The following is a 13460-nucleotide window of genomic DNA, read 5'->3' on the forward strand; positions in this document are numbered from 1 at the left end:
GGTACATTAACAGATTCAAGGTACAGGAGGCTCTTCACGTGGACTTGCACTGGTGTGCTGTATTAACACATGCAAGGTACAGGAGGCTCTTCACGTGGACTTGCACTGGTGTGATGTATTAACACATGCAAGGTACAGGAGGCTCCTCACGTGGACTTGCACTGGTGTGCTGTATTAACACATTAGTGTGTGTATAGTATGTGAAGTAGTGTGGCTCACTGGTTAGAGGCGGCAGACCCGAGAGCAGAGGACGGCCCGGGACCAGGGTTCGATTCCCGGCGCGGCAGGTTTCTGGACCAGGGTCAGCGGACTCGATAATTCTCTCGCCTCGGTGCCCACTCTGATCAGCGATCACACTCGGCAACTCTGGGCATTAGCTTGCCTCATCTTCACTAACGGCCCCACCAGACCGCCGGGGATGCCTGGTCTCACCCTGGAGATACCCATTAAGGGACCATCTCTCAGGGAAGCCAGGAAGGGTTTCGCAGCGGTCGAAGCGCCTTGGGACCCTACGGGTAAGTAGTGCGCTATATAAATGCCAATACACACATACACACACATTCAAGGTACAGGAGGCTCTTCACATTGACTTGCACTGGTGTGATGTATTAACACATGCAAGGTACAGGAGGCTCCTCATGTGGACTTGCACAGGTGTGGTACATTAATACATTCAAGGTGCAGGAGGCTCTTCACGTGGACTTGCACTGGTGTGCTATATTAACACATGCAAGGTACAGGAGGCTCCTCACGTGGACTTGCACAGGTGTGGTACATTAACACATTCAAGGTACAGGAGGCTCTTCACGTGGACTTGCACTGGTGTCGTGTAGTAACACATGCAAGGAGCAAGAGGCTCCTCATGTGGACTTGCACGGGTGTGATGTATTAACACATGCAAGGTACAGGAGGCTCCTCATGTGGACTTGCACTGGTGTGATGTATTAGCACATGCAAGGTACAGGAGGCTCCTCATGTGGGCTTGCACAGGTGTGGTACATTAACACATACAAGTTACAGGAGGCTCTTCACGTGGACTTGCACTGGTGTGCTGTACTAACATATGCAAGGTACAGGAGGCTCCTCACGTGGACTTGCACAGGTGTGGTACATTAACACATTCAAGGTACAGGAGGCTCTTCACGTGGACTTGCACTGGTGTGCTGTATTAACACATGCAAGGTACAGGAGGCTCTTCACGTGGACTTGCACTGGTGTGATGTATTAACACATACAATGTACAGGAGGCTCTTCACGCGCACTTTCACTGGTGTGATGTATTAACACATGCAAGGTACAGGAGGCTCCTCCCGTTGACTTGCCCTTGTGTGATGTATTAACACATGCAAGGTACAGGAGGCTACTCACGTGGACTTGCACTGGTGTGCTGTATTAACACATGCAAGGTACAGGAGGCTCTTCACGTGGACTTGCACTGGTGTGATGTATTAACACATACAATGTACAGGAGGCTCTTCACGTGGACTTGCACTGGTTGTTGTATTAACACATGCAAGGTACAGGAGGCTCTTCACGTGGACTTGCACTGGTTGATGTATTAACACATGCAAAGTACAGGAGGCTCCTCACGTGGACTTGCACTGGTGTGCTGTATTAACACATGCAAGGTACAGGAGGCTCTTCACGCGCACTTTCACTGGTGTGATGTATTAACACATGCAAGGTACAGGAGGCTCCTCCCGTTGACTTGCCCTTGTGTGATGTATTAACACATGCAAGGTTTAGGAGGCTCCTCATGTGGACTTGCACAGGTGTGGTACATTAATAAATGCAAGGTACAGGAGGCTCCTCCTGTGGACTTGCACAGGTGTGGTACATTAACACATTCAAGGTACAGGAGGCTCTTCACGTGGACTTGCACTGGTGTGTTGTATTAACACATGCAAGGTACAGGAGGCTCCTCACGTGGACTTGCACAGGTGTGGTACATTTACACATTCAAGGTACAGGAGGCTCTTAACGCGGACTTGCACTGGTGTGCTGTATTAACACATGCAAGGTACAGGAGGCTCCTCATGTGGACTTGCACTGGTGTGCTGTAATAACACATTCAAGGTACAGGAGGCTCCTCATGTGGACTTGCACTGGTGTGATGTATTAACACATTCAAGGTACAGGAGGCTCCTCACGTGGACTTGCACTGGTGTGATGTATTAACACATGCAAGGTACAGGAGGCTCCTCACGTGGACGTGCCCTGGTATGATGTATTAACACATTCAAGGTACAGGAGGCTCTTCATGTGGACTTGCACTGGTGTGATGTACTAACACATGCAAGGTTTAGGAGGCTCCTCATGTGGACTTGCACAGGTGTGGTACATTAATAAATGCAAGGTACAGGAGGCTCCTCACGTGGACTTGCACTGGTGTGCTGTATTAACACATGCGAGGTACAGGAGGCTCCTCAGGTGGACTTGCACTGGTGTGCTGTATTTACACATTCAAGGTACAGGAGGCTCCTCACGTGGACTTGCACTGGTGTGATGTATTAACACATGCAAGGTAAAGGTGCCTCCTCACGTGGACTTGCACTGGTGTGATGTATTAACACATGCAAGGTACAGGAGGCTCCTCACGTGGACTTGCACTGGTGTGATGTATTAACACATGCAAGGTACAGGAGGCTCCTCATGTGGACTTGCACTGGTGTGATGTATTAACACATTCAAGGTACAGGAGGCTCCTCACGTGGACATGCACTGGTGTGATGTATTAAAACATGCAAGGTACAGGAGGCTCCTCACGCGGACTTGCACTGTTGTGATATATTAACACATTCAAGGTACATGAGGCTCTTCACATGGACTTGCACTGGTGTGATGTATTAACACATTCAAGGTACAGGAGGCTCCTCACGTGGACATGCACTGGTGTGGTATATTAACACATTCATGGTACAGGAGGCTCCTCATGTGGACTTGCACTGGTGTGGTATATGAACACATTCAAGGTTCAAGGTGCTCTCCTCAGCAGCCCAGCTCTCTTAGAGGACACTGCTGCTGTGCACCCTATATGACCCTGTATAATTGTTACAAAACAAAACTTTTTTTAACGTGGATTAGAAAATACTACACACTACAAATAAGCAACATAGAAAATCCGGTATGAAATCCTTCAGTGAATATTATGTGTGCTACTTATCCATAAAAGGGAGGGGCACTTGCTCATAGACTGTCTGACCACATACCTCTGATGTTGAAAATGTGTCCATTCTGCAAGGTATATATAAACCCAATTTATGCTAGACAAACAGTAGAAATTCTAAAGTTATAGTTATAACTTAAATTTATATAATTCGATCACTACCTTCAAGTTACTGTACGTTGCACAACTCCATACAACTGTTGTCACCTCACTCACCACACTACATTAATGAAAACTCGCCACTCTGCCATACACTGTGTTCTCACAAATGATGCCATTTGAGGTGTCATAAGTGTTGTTTTAAATGCTATGATTCCACATGGTATACCCAGTGCATGAAAAAGGTATGAGTTACAGTTAATGTAGTGTGGGCAGTGAGGTGACCACAATGTGTATAGAGGTATGTGCTTTATACTAATTTGAAGGTGATGTGATTATAAATTTAAGTTATAACTATAACTTTATAATTTCTAATGTTTGTATTGTTTAATTTGGGTTTGCATAGAAATAATAAATACAGTTTTGCTAACAATAACGTATCCATAACCTTAGCTTTCTTTTAATTGAATTTTAATAGGTCTAATTTTTTAATAAAAATATGTTTTACATCTTAGAGTTAAGTGTCATTGAGTGAAGTGTTGTGAAATGGAGTACCGTACAGTACAGTAGAGGGGAGTGTCGTCCAAACTAGTGTCATAGAGTGGAGTGGAGTGGACTGGACTGTAGTGGCATAGCATACAGTGGAAAGTATTACACAGCAGAGTGGCGTGGGGTGTCATATAGTGGTGTAGGGTACAGTAGAGTGGTGCATTTTACAGTGGAGTGGCATGTTGTACAGTAGATTTGAGCGTTGTCTACTGGAGTGAAGTAGAGTATCTGGGACTGTCATTGAGTAGGGGATTGTAAAGTGGCATAGAGTGGAGTAGAGTGTTGTATAGTGTAGACATGGAGTGGAGTATATTGGCTTAGTAAGTCATACAGTGGAATGTTGTTGAGTGGAGTGCCGTATAGTAGAGTGGCAAAGAGTCTCATATAGAATAGTGTCATAGAGTGGAGTGTCATGCAGTGGAGGAGAGGGGCATACAGTGGGGTACAGTTTTGGAAAGTGGAGTGGCATAGAGTGATGTGCTATGTCATACAGTATAGTGGAGCGTCATAGAGTGGAGTGGCCTGTCGTAGACTGGATTGTCCTACAGTGTAATGTTATAGAGTGTTGTGCTCATCAGAGTGTTGTTGAGTGAAGTGTTATCGAGTAGAGAGTCATTCACTGTCATACAGTGGAGGAGAGTGTCGTAAACTGGGACGCTGAGTCGTATAGCTGAGTGGCGTGTCCTACAATGTCATACAGTGTAGTACAATGGCATAGAGCGGATGGTCACAGAGTGTGATAGAGAGTTGTAGATTGGAGTTACGCACTGTAGAGTGTCAGACAGTGGAGCGGCATTGAGTAAAGTATTGTACATTGGCATAGAGTGGGATAAAGTGTCATAGAGTGGTGTAGATTACTGGATTGTGGAGTAGTGTAGGTAGAGTAATGTGTCATAGAGTGGAGTAGAGTGTTGTAAAGTATAGTGGCATGGAGTGCAGAAGGGTTGAGTGTAGGCCTGAGCGTTGTTCGCAGAGTTCTGCTATGTGAAACTCCACAAAGTTACAAAAAAACTCTGCAAAGTTCCATCAGTGGTGGAGTGCAGTACGAACTGCAGTTTGTGCTGGTATCCCTGCCGACTGCTCGCGCCCGCAAACTTACTGTTGCGATTGCAAACTTACTGTTCGTGATCGTGAGCGGGAAAAAAACTCTGCTGCACATCGCGAAGCGGAGATTTCTGCCCTCCGCGAGCTCCGCGGGGTGAAGAGTGCAGAAAACTCTGCCAACTGAGTGAATTTTACCACCCAGGCCTAGGTGAGTGTCATAGCGTGCATTCAAGTAAAGTGTCATAAATTGGAGTGCCTTGTCACTCCAATAGAGCACAGTGACATAGTAGAGTGTTGTACAGTCTTGCAGAATACAGTGGAGTACAGTGTTGTAAAGTGCAGGGGCATAGAGTAGAGTACAGTGTAACATAGTGTGGTCAAGTGGACTGGCATACAGTGTCATAAGGGTGAATGGCATAGAGTGGAATGCCATATAGTGGAGTAGACTGGAATACTGGTACATAAAGTAGAGTAGAGTAAAGTGGGGTGGAGTGTGAGACAAAAAGTTGCTTACAGTGTTGTACAGTCTCATGCTGAATTCAGAAAAAATGGATGTTCTTCTCTTTGTGGAAAGAATATGCCATCATGGGACTGCTCTTGGTGGCCCCCAACTTTGAGCCCTCCCCCCCACACCAGTATCTATGGTAAAACATTTGGGGATAGTTTTAGACTTGAGCCTGTCTTTTAATGCTCAAATAAATAAACTCACCATCTTCATGTTTCTTATGATCTTATGGTATATACTATTTGAACTGCAAAAAGAAGTTGTAATAGCACCTGGATTATCTAGAACAAACTATTTCAATGCATTATAAATTAATATTCCAAACCGGCGCAGTCAGTATCTGGAACGCTATGAGAACTTCTCTGGCTACCATTCAAGAAGACGATAAGATTTAAGGTCCACTGTCTCACTCATCAGGCCCTCTATTGGGTTGTTCTTGATTATTTAAGGAAGAATCTTACATGGTATAATCCCAGCATTAAGATCAGCCAATTGTAGAACAATTATTGTTCAGAGATTCAGAGGATCCAACTGAGGGGATAGAAGGTTTATTTACACCACACCACATCTCTGGAACAACCTAACAGAACATCTGAGAAATCAGTCTAGGTTTCTAATCTTTAGAAACTGTCTTAAAACCTGTCTGTTTTCCGATTGATACCTATACTTATGGCTACTAAGCAATAGAGCATATAGTCAGCAGGTCACAATAGCGCCAAGATGCCACTGGCATTCATGCCCTTTACAAGAACATATCAATAATAATAAAGTGGAGTAGAGTATCATGGAGTGGGATGGGGTGCAGTAAAGTGCCATACAGGGGCGTGGAGTAGAGTCTTGTAGAGTGAAAATGCATAGAGTTAAGAAGGGTGCCTTGAAGTGGAGCATTGTAAAGTGGTTTGCTATACAGTATAGTAGAGGATTGTGCCGAAGAGTGTAATAGAGTGTAGTCATGTTTTGTAGAGTGGAGTTGCATAGAGTGTAGAAAAGAGTCATGGAGTGGAGCGGTGCCATAGAGTGGAGTGTTGAATAGTGGTGCTAAAGTATCATACAGTGTAGTAGAGTAGAGTGAAAGTGAGTGGTGGCACGCAGGATACAGTGGAATAGAGTGTAATTGAGTGGAGTGTTATGTTGTGGAGTAAAGTGGCATGGAATAGAGTACAACGGGTTGGAGTAGCATACAGTGGAGTAAAGTGTCATAGAGTGGAGTGTTGTAGAGTGTTGGAAAGCCACATAGTGAAGAGTCACATAGTGGATTAGAATACTGTCTTGTGGAGTGGAGTAGCGTGGAGTACAGTAGAGTGCTGTACAGTGGGGTGGAGCAGAGTGGCCTAGACTGTTGTAGAGTTTAGGGGTATGGAGCAGCATACAGTACAGTGGTAAAGAGTGTAGCAGTAAAGTACAGTACAGTAGAATGGAGCAGTTTGTCATAGAATAGAATGCAGTAAAGTAGGATGAAGTGCCATAGAGGGACTTATGTTGAGTGTCATAAATTGGAATGGGTTTCATTCCCTGGCATAACTTACCCTAGAGTGCTGTCCACTTGCATAGACTTGAGCACACTGTAGTACAGTGGAATGCTATAGAGTGGGGTATTGTGTGGTAGAGTGGAGGTGCATAGAATGCCGTAGTGGAGTACAGTGCAGTAGTATGTCACAGAGTGGAGTAAAGTGGGGTGAAATGTCAGGGATGGAATTATTTTGTGTTTTGTAGCGTGGAGTGTTGTGGAGCGGCATAGAGTGGAGGTGAGTGTAGTACACATGCGTAGAGTGTAGTAGAGTATTGTACACTGGAGTGTAGGGGCATAGATTGATGAACAGTGTCATACAGTGTCATAGAGTGCAGCAAAGTGTTGTAGAGTGGAGTCGTATAGAATAGACTTGAGTGTTATAGATTGGAGTGGTGTAGAGTAGAGTGCCGTTGAGAGGCTTAGAGAGGTTTAAAGTGTCACAGATCGGAATGGAGTGTCGTGGAGTGGTGTTGCATGTGGGAAATGGTTATAGAGTGGAATACAGTCAAGGGGCATAGGGGAGTGGACAATGTTGTAGAATTGAGTAAGAAGAGTGCGGTGGAGCATAGTAAAGTGAATTGCCAAAGAGTGTTGAGAAGTTGAGTTGCATTAGGTGACATTGAGTGGAGTGATGTAGAGTGGAGTAATGGAGAAGATACTGGAATAGTCTATAATAGAGTGGAGTAAACTGGAGTGGAGTGTCGCATAGTGAAGTAGAGCATGGTAGAGTGGCGCAGAATAGAGTTTGAGAGTTGTACCATGACATAGAGTGGAGTACACTGTTGTATAGTGGACTGGTATAGAGTGGAGTAGAGTTTGATAGAACGAAGGGACATAGAGTGGTGCAGAGTGGAGTTGAGTGTCATAGAGTGTTGTATATTAGAGTATTGTGGTGTAGAGTGCCATGGCATTGAGTGCTTGCGGCGTAGATTGTTGTGGTATAAAGTTGAGTGGTATAGAGTCGTTGTGGACAATCTCAGGGCTTATAGTGCCTGAGCATATAGTGGAGTGGCGTTGCGTGGTGTCGCATACAGTGGAACAGAAAAGAGTGAAGTAAAATCGAGTGTATTCACGTAGAGTGGAATAGCATTGAGTAGAGTTACATAGAGTGGGGTGGCATACAATGGAGTGGCACAGACTGGAATGGAGTGACAGAGTGTAATAGTGTAGAGTGGAGTCTTGTAGAATGGTGTGATGTACAGTGGAGTGGCATAGTGTGCAGTAGCCTGAAGTGGAGCTATGCATATGGGGAGAGGTGTAGAGTAGAGATGCATAGAGTACTGCTCTAGTAACTAGCAAATGCCATGTTTCTTTAACACATGTAACATTTGTAAATTGATTTTAAGTAGCATGGCATTTTGTAGGTGTTTCAACTGTACTTCATACATTTTTTGTGAAGAAATAAATATGATAAAAGCGTGAAAACACTAGGTAGTACTGTGGTACTCTGTAATGTTTAAAAAAATGTATAAACATATCAGTAATTTCCCTAACCTCTTACCACTTTACCAAAGTGAAACCTGTGAAACCCGAACTCGGAACACAGCAAAAGGGTGCTTAAAACAACACAGCTGTCTTTAACTTTTGTAAAGGCAATCATTAGCCAATCACATAATGACGTGCCATCGCCATGTACTACTTTACTTTTGTAAAACTTAGTGACTAGATATTATAGGGTTTTATTGCCTTTAAAGTTTAAAATACTTACCATACGTATGTCTAATACAAAAGGATCCTCCAAACATCCTCCTCTATAATCCTGCCAAATTTATCCCAATTTCACAGGCCATTTGCCGACTACGTCTGAAACAAATGTCTATAGAAAATGCATTGGAGTTAAAATGCCATTTGGACACTCCTTTTTCTTGGAACCCCTTGACCAATCACCACAAAATATTCCATCTACTGTTAATGTAGAAAAAGCTATAGATCTCCAAAGTTTAATGGAGTTTCGTCAAATTGAAACAAAGATAATACCATAAAAATCTCGGATTACAAGTAAACTTTGCGATATACTAATGTTTTAACATTCTAAACCAAAAAAATACTTAGTATTTCATCTCTGATATCACAAATGATGTTATTGAACATGCCATCATGAGTGAAGTAACAGATAGGTCCCAAGCATTACATGGTAAATCAAAAGTTATAGTTAGCTCAGTAAACTGTAATTCGTGAATTTCAGTGTTTTTTGTTATAAAATAATAGTTTTTATATTAATACAAGGTCTAACTATAATGCAAATGTAACCTTTGATGTTAGTACATTTGAAAGTTTTTTAAGAAGTGAAGTGAGATCTTAGTATCATAATTAACCTTTGGCAGGTGAGCGATGTGGGCTATGCATCCAGGCCCGGCACCTATCCCTTAATAGGTGCCCAGTCCCTTCCCCCACAAGTGGCCAACATTCCACTGTTGGATAACACACCACAGTTGTGCAAATCCCCTCAGACATATATCTCTCTTTTCTTCTTTTTTTTTTTTTATGGCTCAAGTGGGCTCGTACAGGAGGGTTGCACTGTGTCACGCTAGGGTCCTGCTGAACCTCACAGAGGCATTTGAACCCAATACAAGAAAAATACAATTTCAGTATCGGGGGATCCCTCGGGGCCACCCTGCAAGAGCCAAGGTACCACAAACCTGCCCCCTTCTACTTGGCCTTTTTTAAAACTCAGGACAAAGGGAGTGATGGGCATATTATAATAAATAAATAAATCGTAAATCATTTTCTTCTTATATAGCGCCTTTCACAGTAAGGTCTCAAGCAGGGCGTTAAAATTATTGCCGTTTTAGCCGCAGAAAACTGCAGCTAAAGTGGCGAAAATGGGCTAGATAATATGCCCTGGAGAATTGCAACAGAAGCCCACTTTGACACCAGAACATGGGTTTCTATTGGAATTCAAAAGGCCCTATTATCAAGCCCATTATTGCTGCTTTAGCAGCAGTTTTCTCCCCGCTAAAATGGCGATAATTTTACTGCCCTGCTTGATAATATGCCCCTGAGTTCCCTTATTCTGCAATGGTGGCTGAAAAATTTCCTTAGATATTGCGTACAGCCAAATCGATTACCCTGTACTACTGGGCCAGTATTGTGGACCCAGAACGGGTCCGGTGATACCAACATGACCGACCGGATAAAAAGCCATACCAGTAAATCAGACTGCTATAGTTTACAGTATCATGGGCATACTGTGGCACCAACCATCGAGGTATCACTACGTTTTGAACCATACTTTCCTCAAACACTGCTGACAAGATTCCAACAAAATCACCAAGAATATGCTTTCTTTGTAAAGATATAGCTTTTTGCTAAATTCGGTGTAAATCTGTTCAGCTGTTTGTATACAAAGCGCCTCTTAAAATTGCTTTGGTAAATTGGCTTGGCAGGTCATCTGGACTCTATCAGGAAGGAGATCAGGTGTGTTAAGGTTTTCTTCACATTTCCATAGTTACTAGTTGAGTTAAACTCTAGTTTGTGTGTTTAAGGAACAATGGGCAAAAGCTACACCACTGTGCACTGTTATGGGGACAGGCCCTGCACTGATACGCACACACAACTACAGCACAGTGCACTGCCACAGAGACAAGCCCAGCACTTCCCACTCAACTATACCACAGTGCACTGTTATGGAGACAGGCCCCATACTTGCACACACACAGCTACACCCACAATGCACTGTCTCAAAGACAAGCCCCTCACTGAAGCACTCATACAGCTACACCACATTGCACTGTCACAGAGACAAGTCCTGGAGTAAAACACACACACAGCTACACCCACAGTGCACTGTCACAGATACACACCTGCACTGCTGCACAGACACAGCTACATCACAGTGCACTGTCACATAGACAAGCCCAGCACTGATGCACACACACAGCTACACTACACTCACTGTCACAGAGAAGCCCGCACTGACACACATACACAGCTACACCAACAGTGCACTGTCACAGATACACATGCCACACTGCTGCACACACACAGCTACACCACAGAGCACTGTCTCAGAGACAAGCCCTTCACTGACACACACACAACTACACCAAGGTGCACTTTTATAAAGACAAGCCCTGAACTAACACACACACAGCTACACCAGAGTGCACTGTCACAGAGACAGACCCTGCACTGGCGCGCACACACACACACACACAGCTATACCAGTGACACACACACAGCTACACCTCAGTGCACTGTCACAGAGACAAGCCCACACTCACACACACAGCTACCCTGCAGTGCACTGTCACAGAGACAAGCCCTGCACTGACACACACATACAGCAACACTACAATGCACTGCCACAGAGACAAGCCCCACACTGACACACACTCAGCTACACTACAGCAACACTACAGTACACTGCCACAGAGACAAGACCCGCATAGACAAACACTCAGCTACACTACAGTGCTCTGTCACAGAGACAAGCCCCGCACTGACATACACACACAAAGCTACACTACAGTGCACTGCCACAGAGAAAAGCACCACACTGACACACACATGGAGCAACACTACAATGCACTGTCACAGAGACAAGCCCCGCACTGACAAACACACATACAATGACACCACAGTGCACTGTCACAGAGACAAGCCCTGCACTGACACACACTCAGCTACACCAAAGTGCACTGTCACAGAGACAAGCCCACACTCACACACACACACAGCTACATCACAGTGCACTGTCGAAGAGAAAAGCCCTGCACTGACACACACACAGCTACACCACAGTGCATTGCCACAGAGACCAGCCCTGCACTGATGTACACATACAGCTACACTACAGTGCACTGTCACAAAGACAAGTCCTGCACTGACACACACTTACAGCTACAACAGAGTATACTGTCAAAGAGACAAGCCCTGCACTGACACACACTTACAGCAACAACAGAGTATACTGTCACAGAGACAAGCACACACTGGCACACACATACAGCTACACCCACAGTGCACTTACACAGAGACAACCCCCTACATTGATGCAGACATACAGCTACACCACAGTACACTGTCACAGAGACAAGCCCTGCACTGACATACACAAATCTACACCACAGTGCACTGTTATGGAGACATGCCCCGAACTGACACACACAACTAAACCACAGTGCAATGTTATGGAGACAAGCCCTGATCTAACACTCACATAGTTACAAGTCCTGCACTGAGGCACACACACAGCTACACTACAGTGAACTGCCACAGAGACAAGCCCTGCACTGAGGCACACACAGCCACACCACAGTGCACCGTCACAGATGCAAGACCCGCACTGATGCTCACTCACAGCTACACCAGAGTGCACTTTCACGGAAACTAGCCCCGCACTCACACACACACATACAGCGACACCACAGTGCACTGTTACAGAGACAAGCCCCACACTGGCACACACACACACTCATTACTACACCACAGTGTACTGTTATGAACACAAGCCCTGCACTGACACACACACATACAGCTATACTACAGTGCTCTGTCGCAGATATAAGCCCCACACTGACACACACACACACACACAGCTACACCACAGTGCACTGTTATGAACACAAGCCCTGCACTGACACACACACATATACACACACAGCTACACCACAGTGCACTGTCCTGGAGACAAGCCCCACACTGACACATCCACACATACAGCCACACTGCAGTACACTGTCACAGAGACAAGCCCTACACTGACACATACACACTGTACAATATAAGGAGAATCTCACCTGTGCCAACAAGAAGAGCAGCAGCCAGGAGGGTGACCAAAGCAGCCTTCATCACTGCAGCCTGAAGGAGCTGTGGAATTGTGGGAGATATGTGTGTGACTCCTGTGTGTGATACCTGTATCTGATGTTTGTGTGATGCCTGTGAGAAATGTCAGTGTGTGTTCCTAGGTAAGAAGTGTCTATGTGGCATTTGCCGTGACGCCTGTGTGTGATGCTTGTGTGTGAGACACCTGTGTGTGATGGCTGTTTGTGACTCCTGCCTGTGACACCTGTGTGTTATGCCTGAGTGAACACTATCAGTGCGAGATGGCCATGGGTGAGGTCAGGGTGTGACGTCTGGACGTTATGTCCGTACCTGATGTCAATGTGTAATGTAAGTGTGTGATTTGTGTGTGAGTCTGTGATATCTGTGTAATGTGACTCTGCCTATTGTATGCAATGATAGAGTATAGTGAGAGTAGAGCCTCAGTGTGTGATGCTGTGTACTCCTTTAGTGTGACTACTTGAACTCGATGCCTGTCTGCCGGGTTTTGTGCCTCTCAGTGTGTTTTTGCTGCTTCTTTTGGTGACAGCCACTCAGACCAGAGAGTCAGGTTTTTCAGCTATGATCACTTTGCTCGGCAGACGCATTTCCGGTAGAGCGCGTGATTACCCAGCTATTCCAGCAATGCAGCTCAAGGCTATCACTTTACACGGGTATTTACAAGACTCCAAGCACTTGCAATGTATTACTGCTCACCTCCGTTTTTATTTCGTGAAAAGGTTTTACACATTAAACTGGGGGATTGACGCTTCTAACTTGACCGATTTACCCCTACCACTTTGGTCCATTTTGAACCTGGCTAA

General features: G+C 45.0%; 1 protein-coding gene across 1 annotated transcript in view; it reads right to left on the bottom strand.

The window, feature by feature from the left end:
* LOC147718127 (lymphocyte antigen 6E-like) overlaps positions 1-13134 on the bottom strand; it is a 48742-nt gene extending 35608 nt beyond the window's left edge. Inside the window, exon 1 of the mRNA XM_086919198.1 lies at positions 12615-13134. Within this exon, the coding sequence (XP_086775324.1) occupies positions 12615-12666 (52 nt within the window). The 5' untranslated portion in view covers positions 12667-13134. The remainder of the gene's footprint in view (positions 1-12614) is intronic.
* Between the last annotated feature and the right edge of the window lie 326 nt (positions 13135-13460).

Source organism: Lissotriton vulgaris, chromosome 4_2, assembly GCF_964263255.1.
Source record: "Lissotriton vulgaris chromosome 4_2, aLisVul1.2, whole genome shotgun sequence".
NCBI lineage: Eukaryota > Metazoa > Chordata > Amphibia > Caudata > Salamandridae > Lissotriton > Lissotriton vulgaris.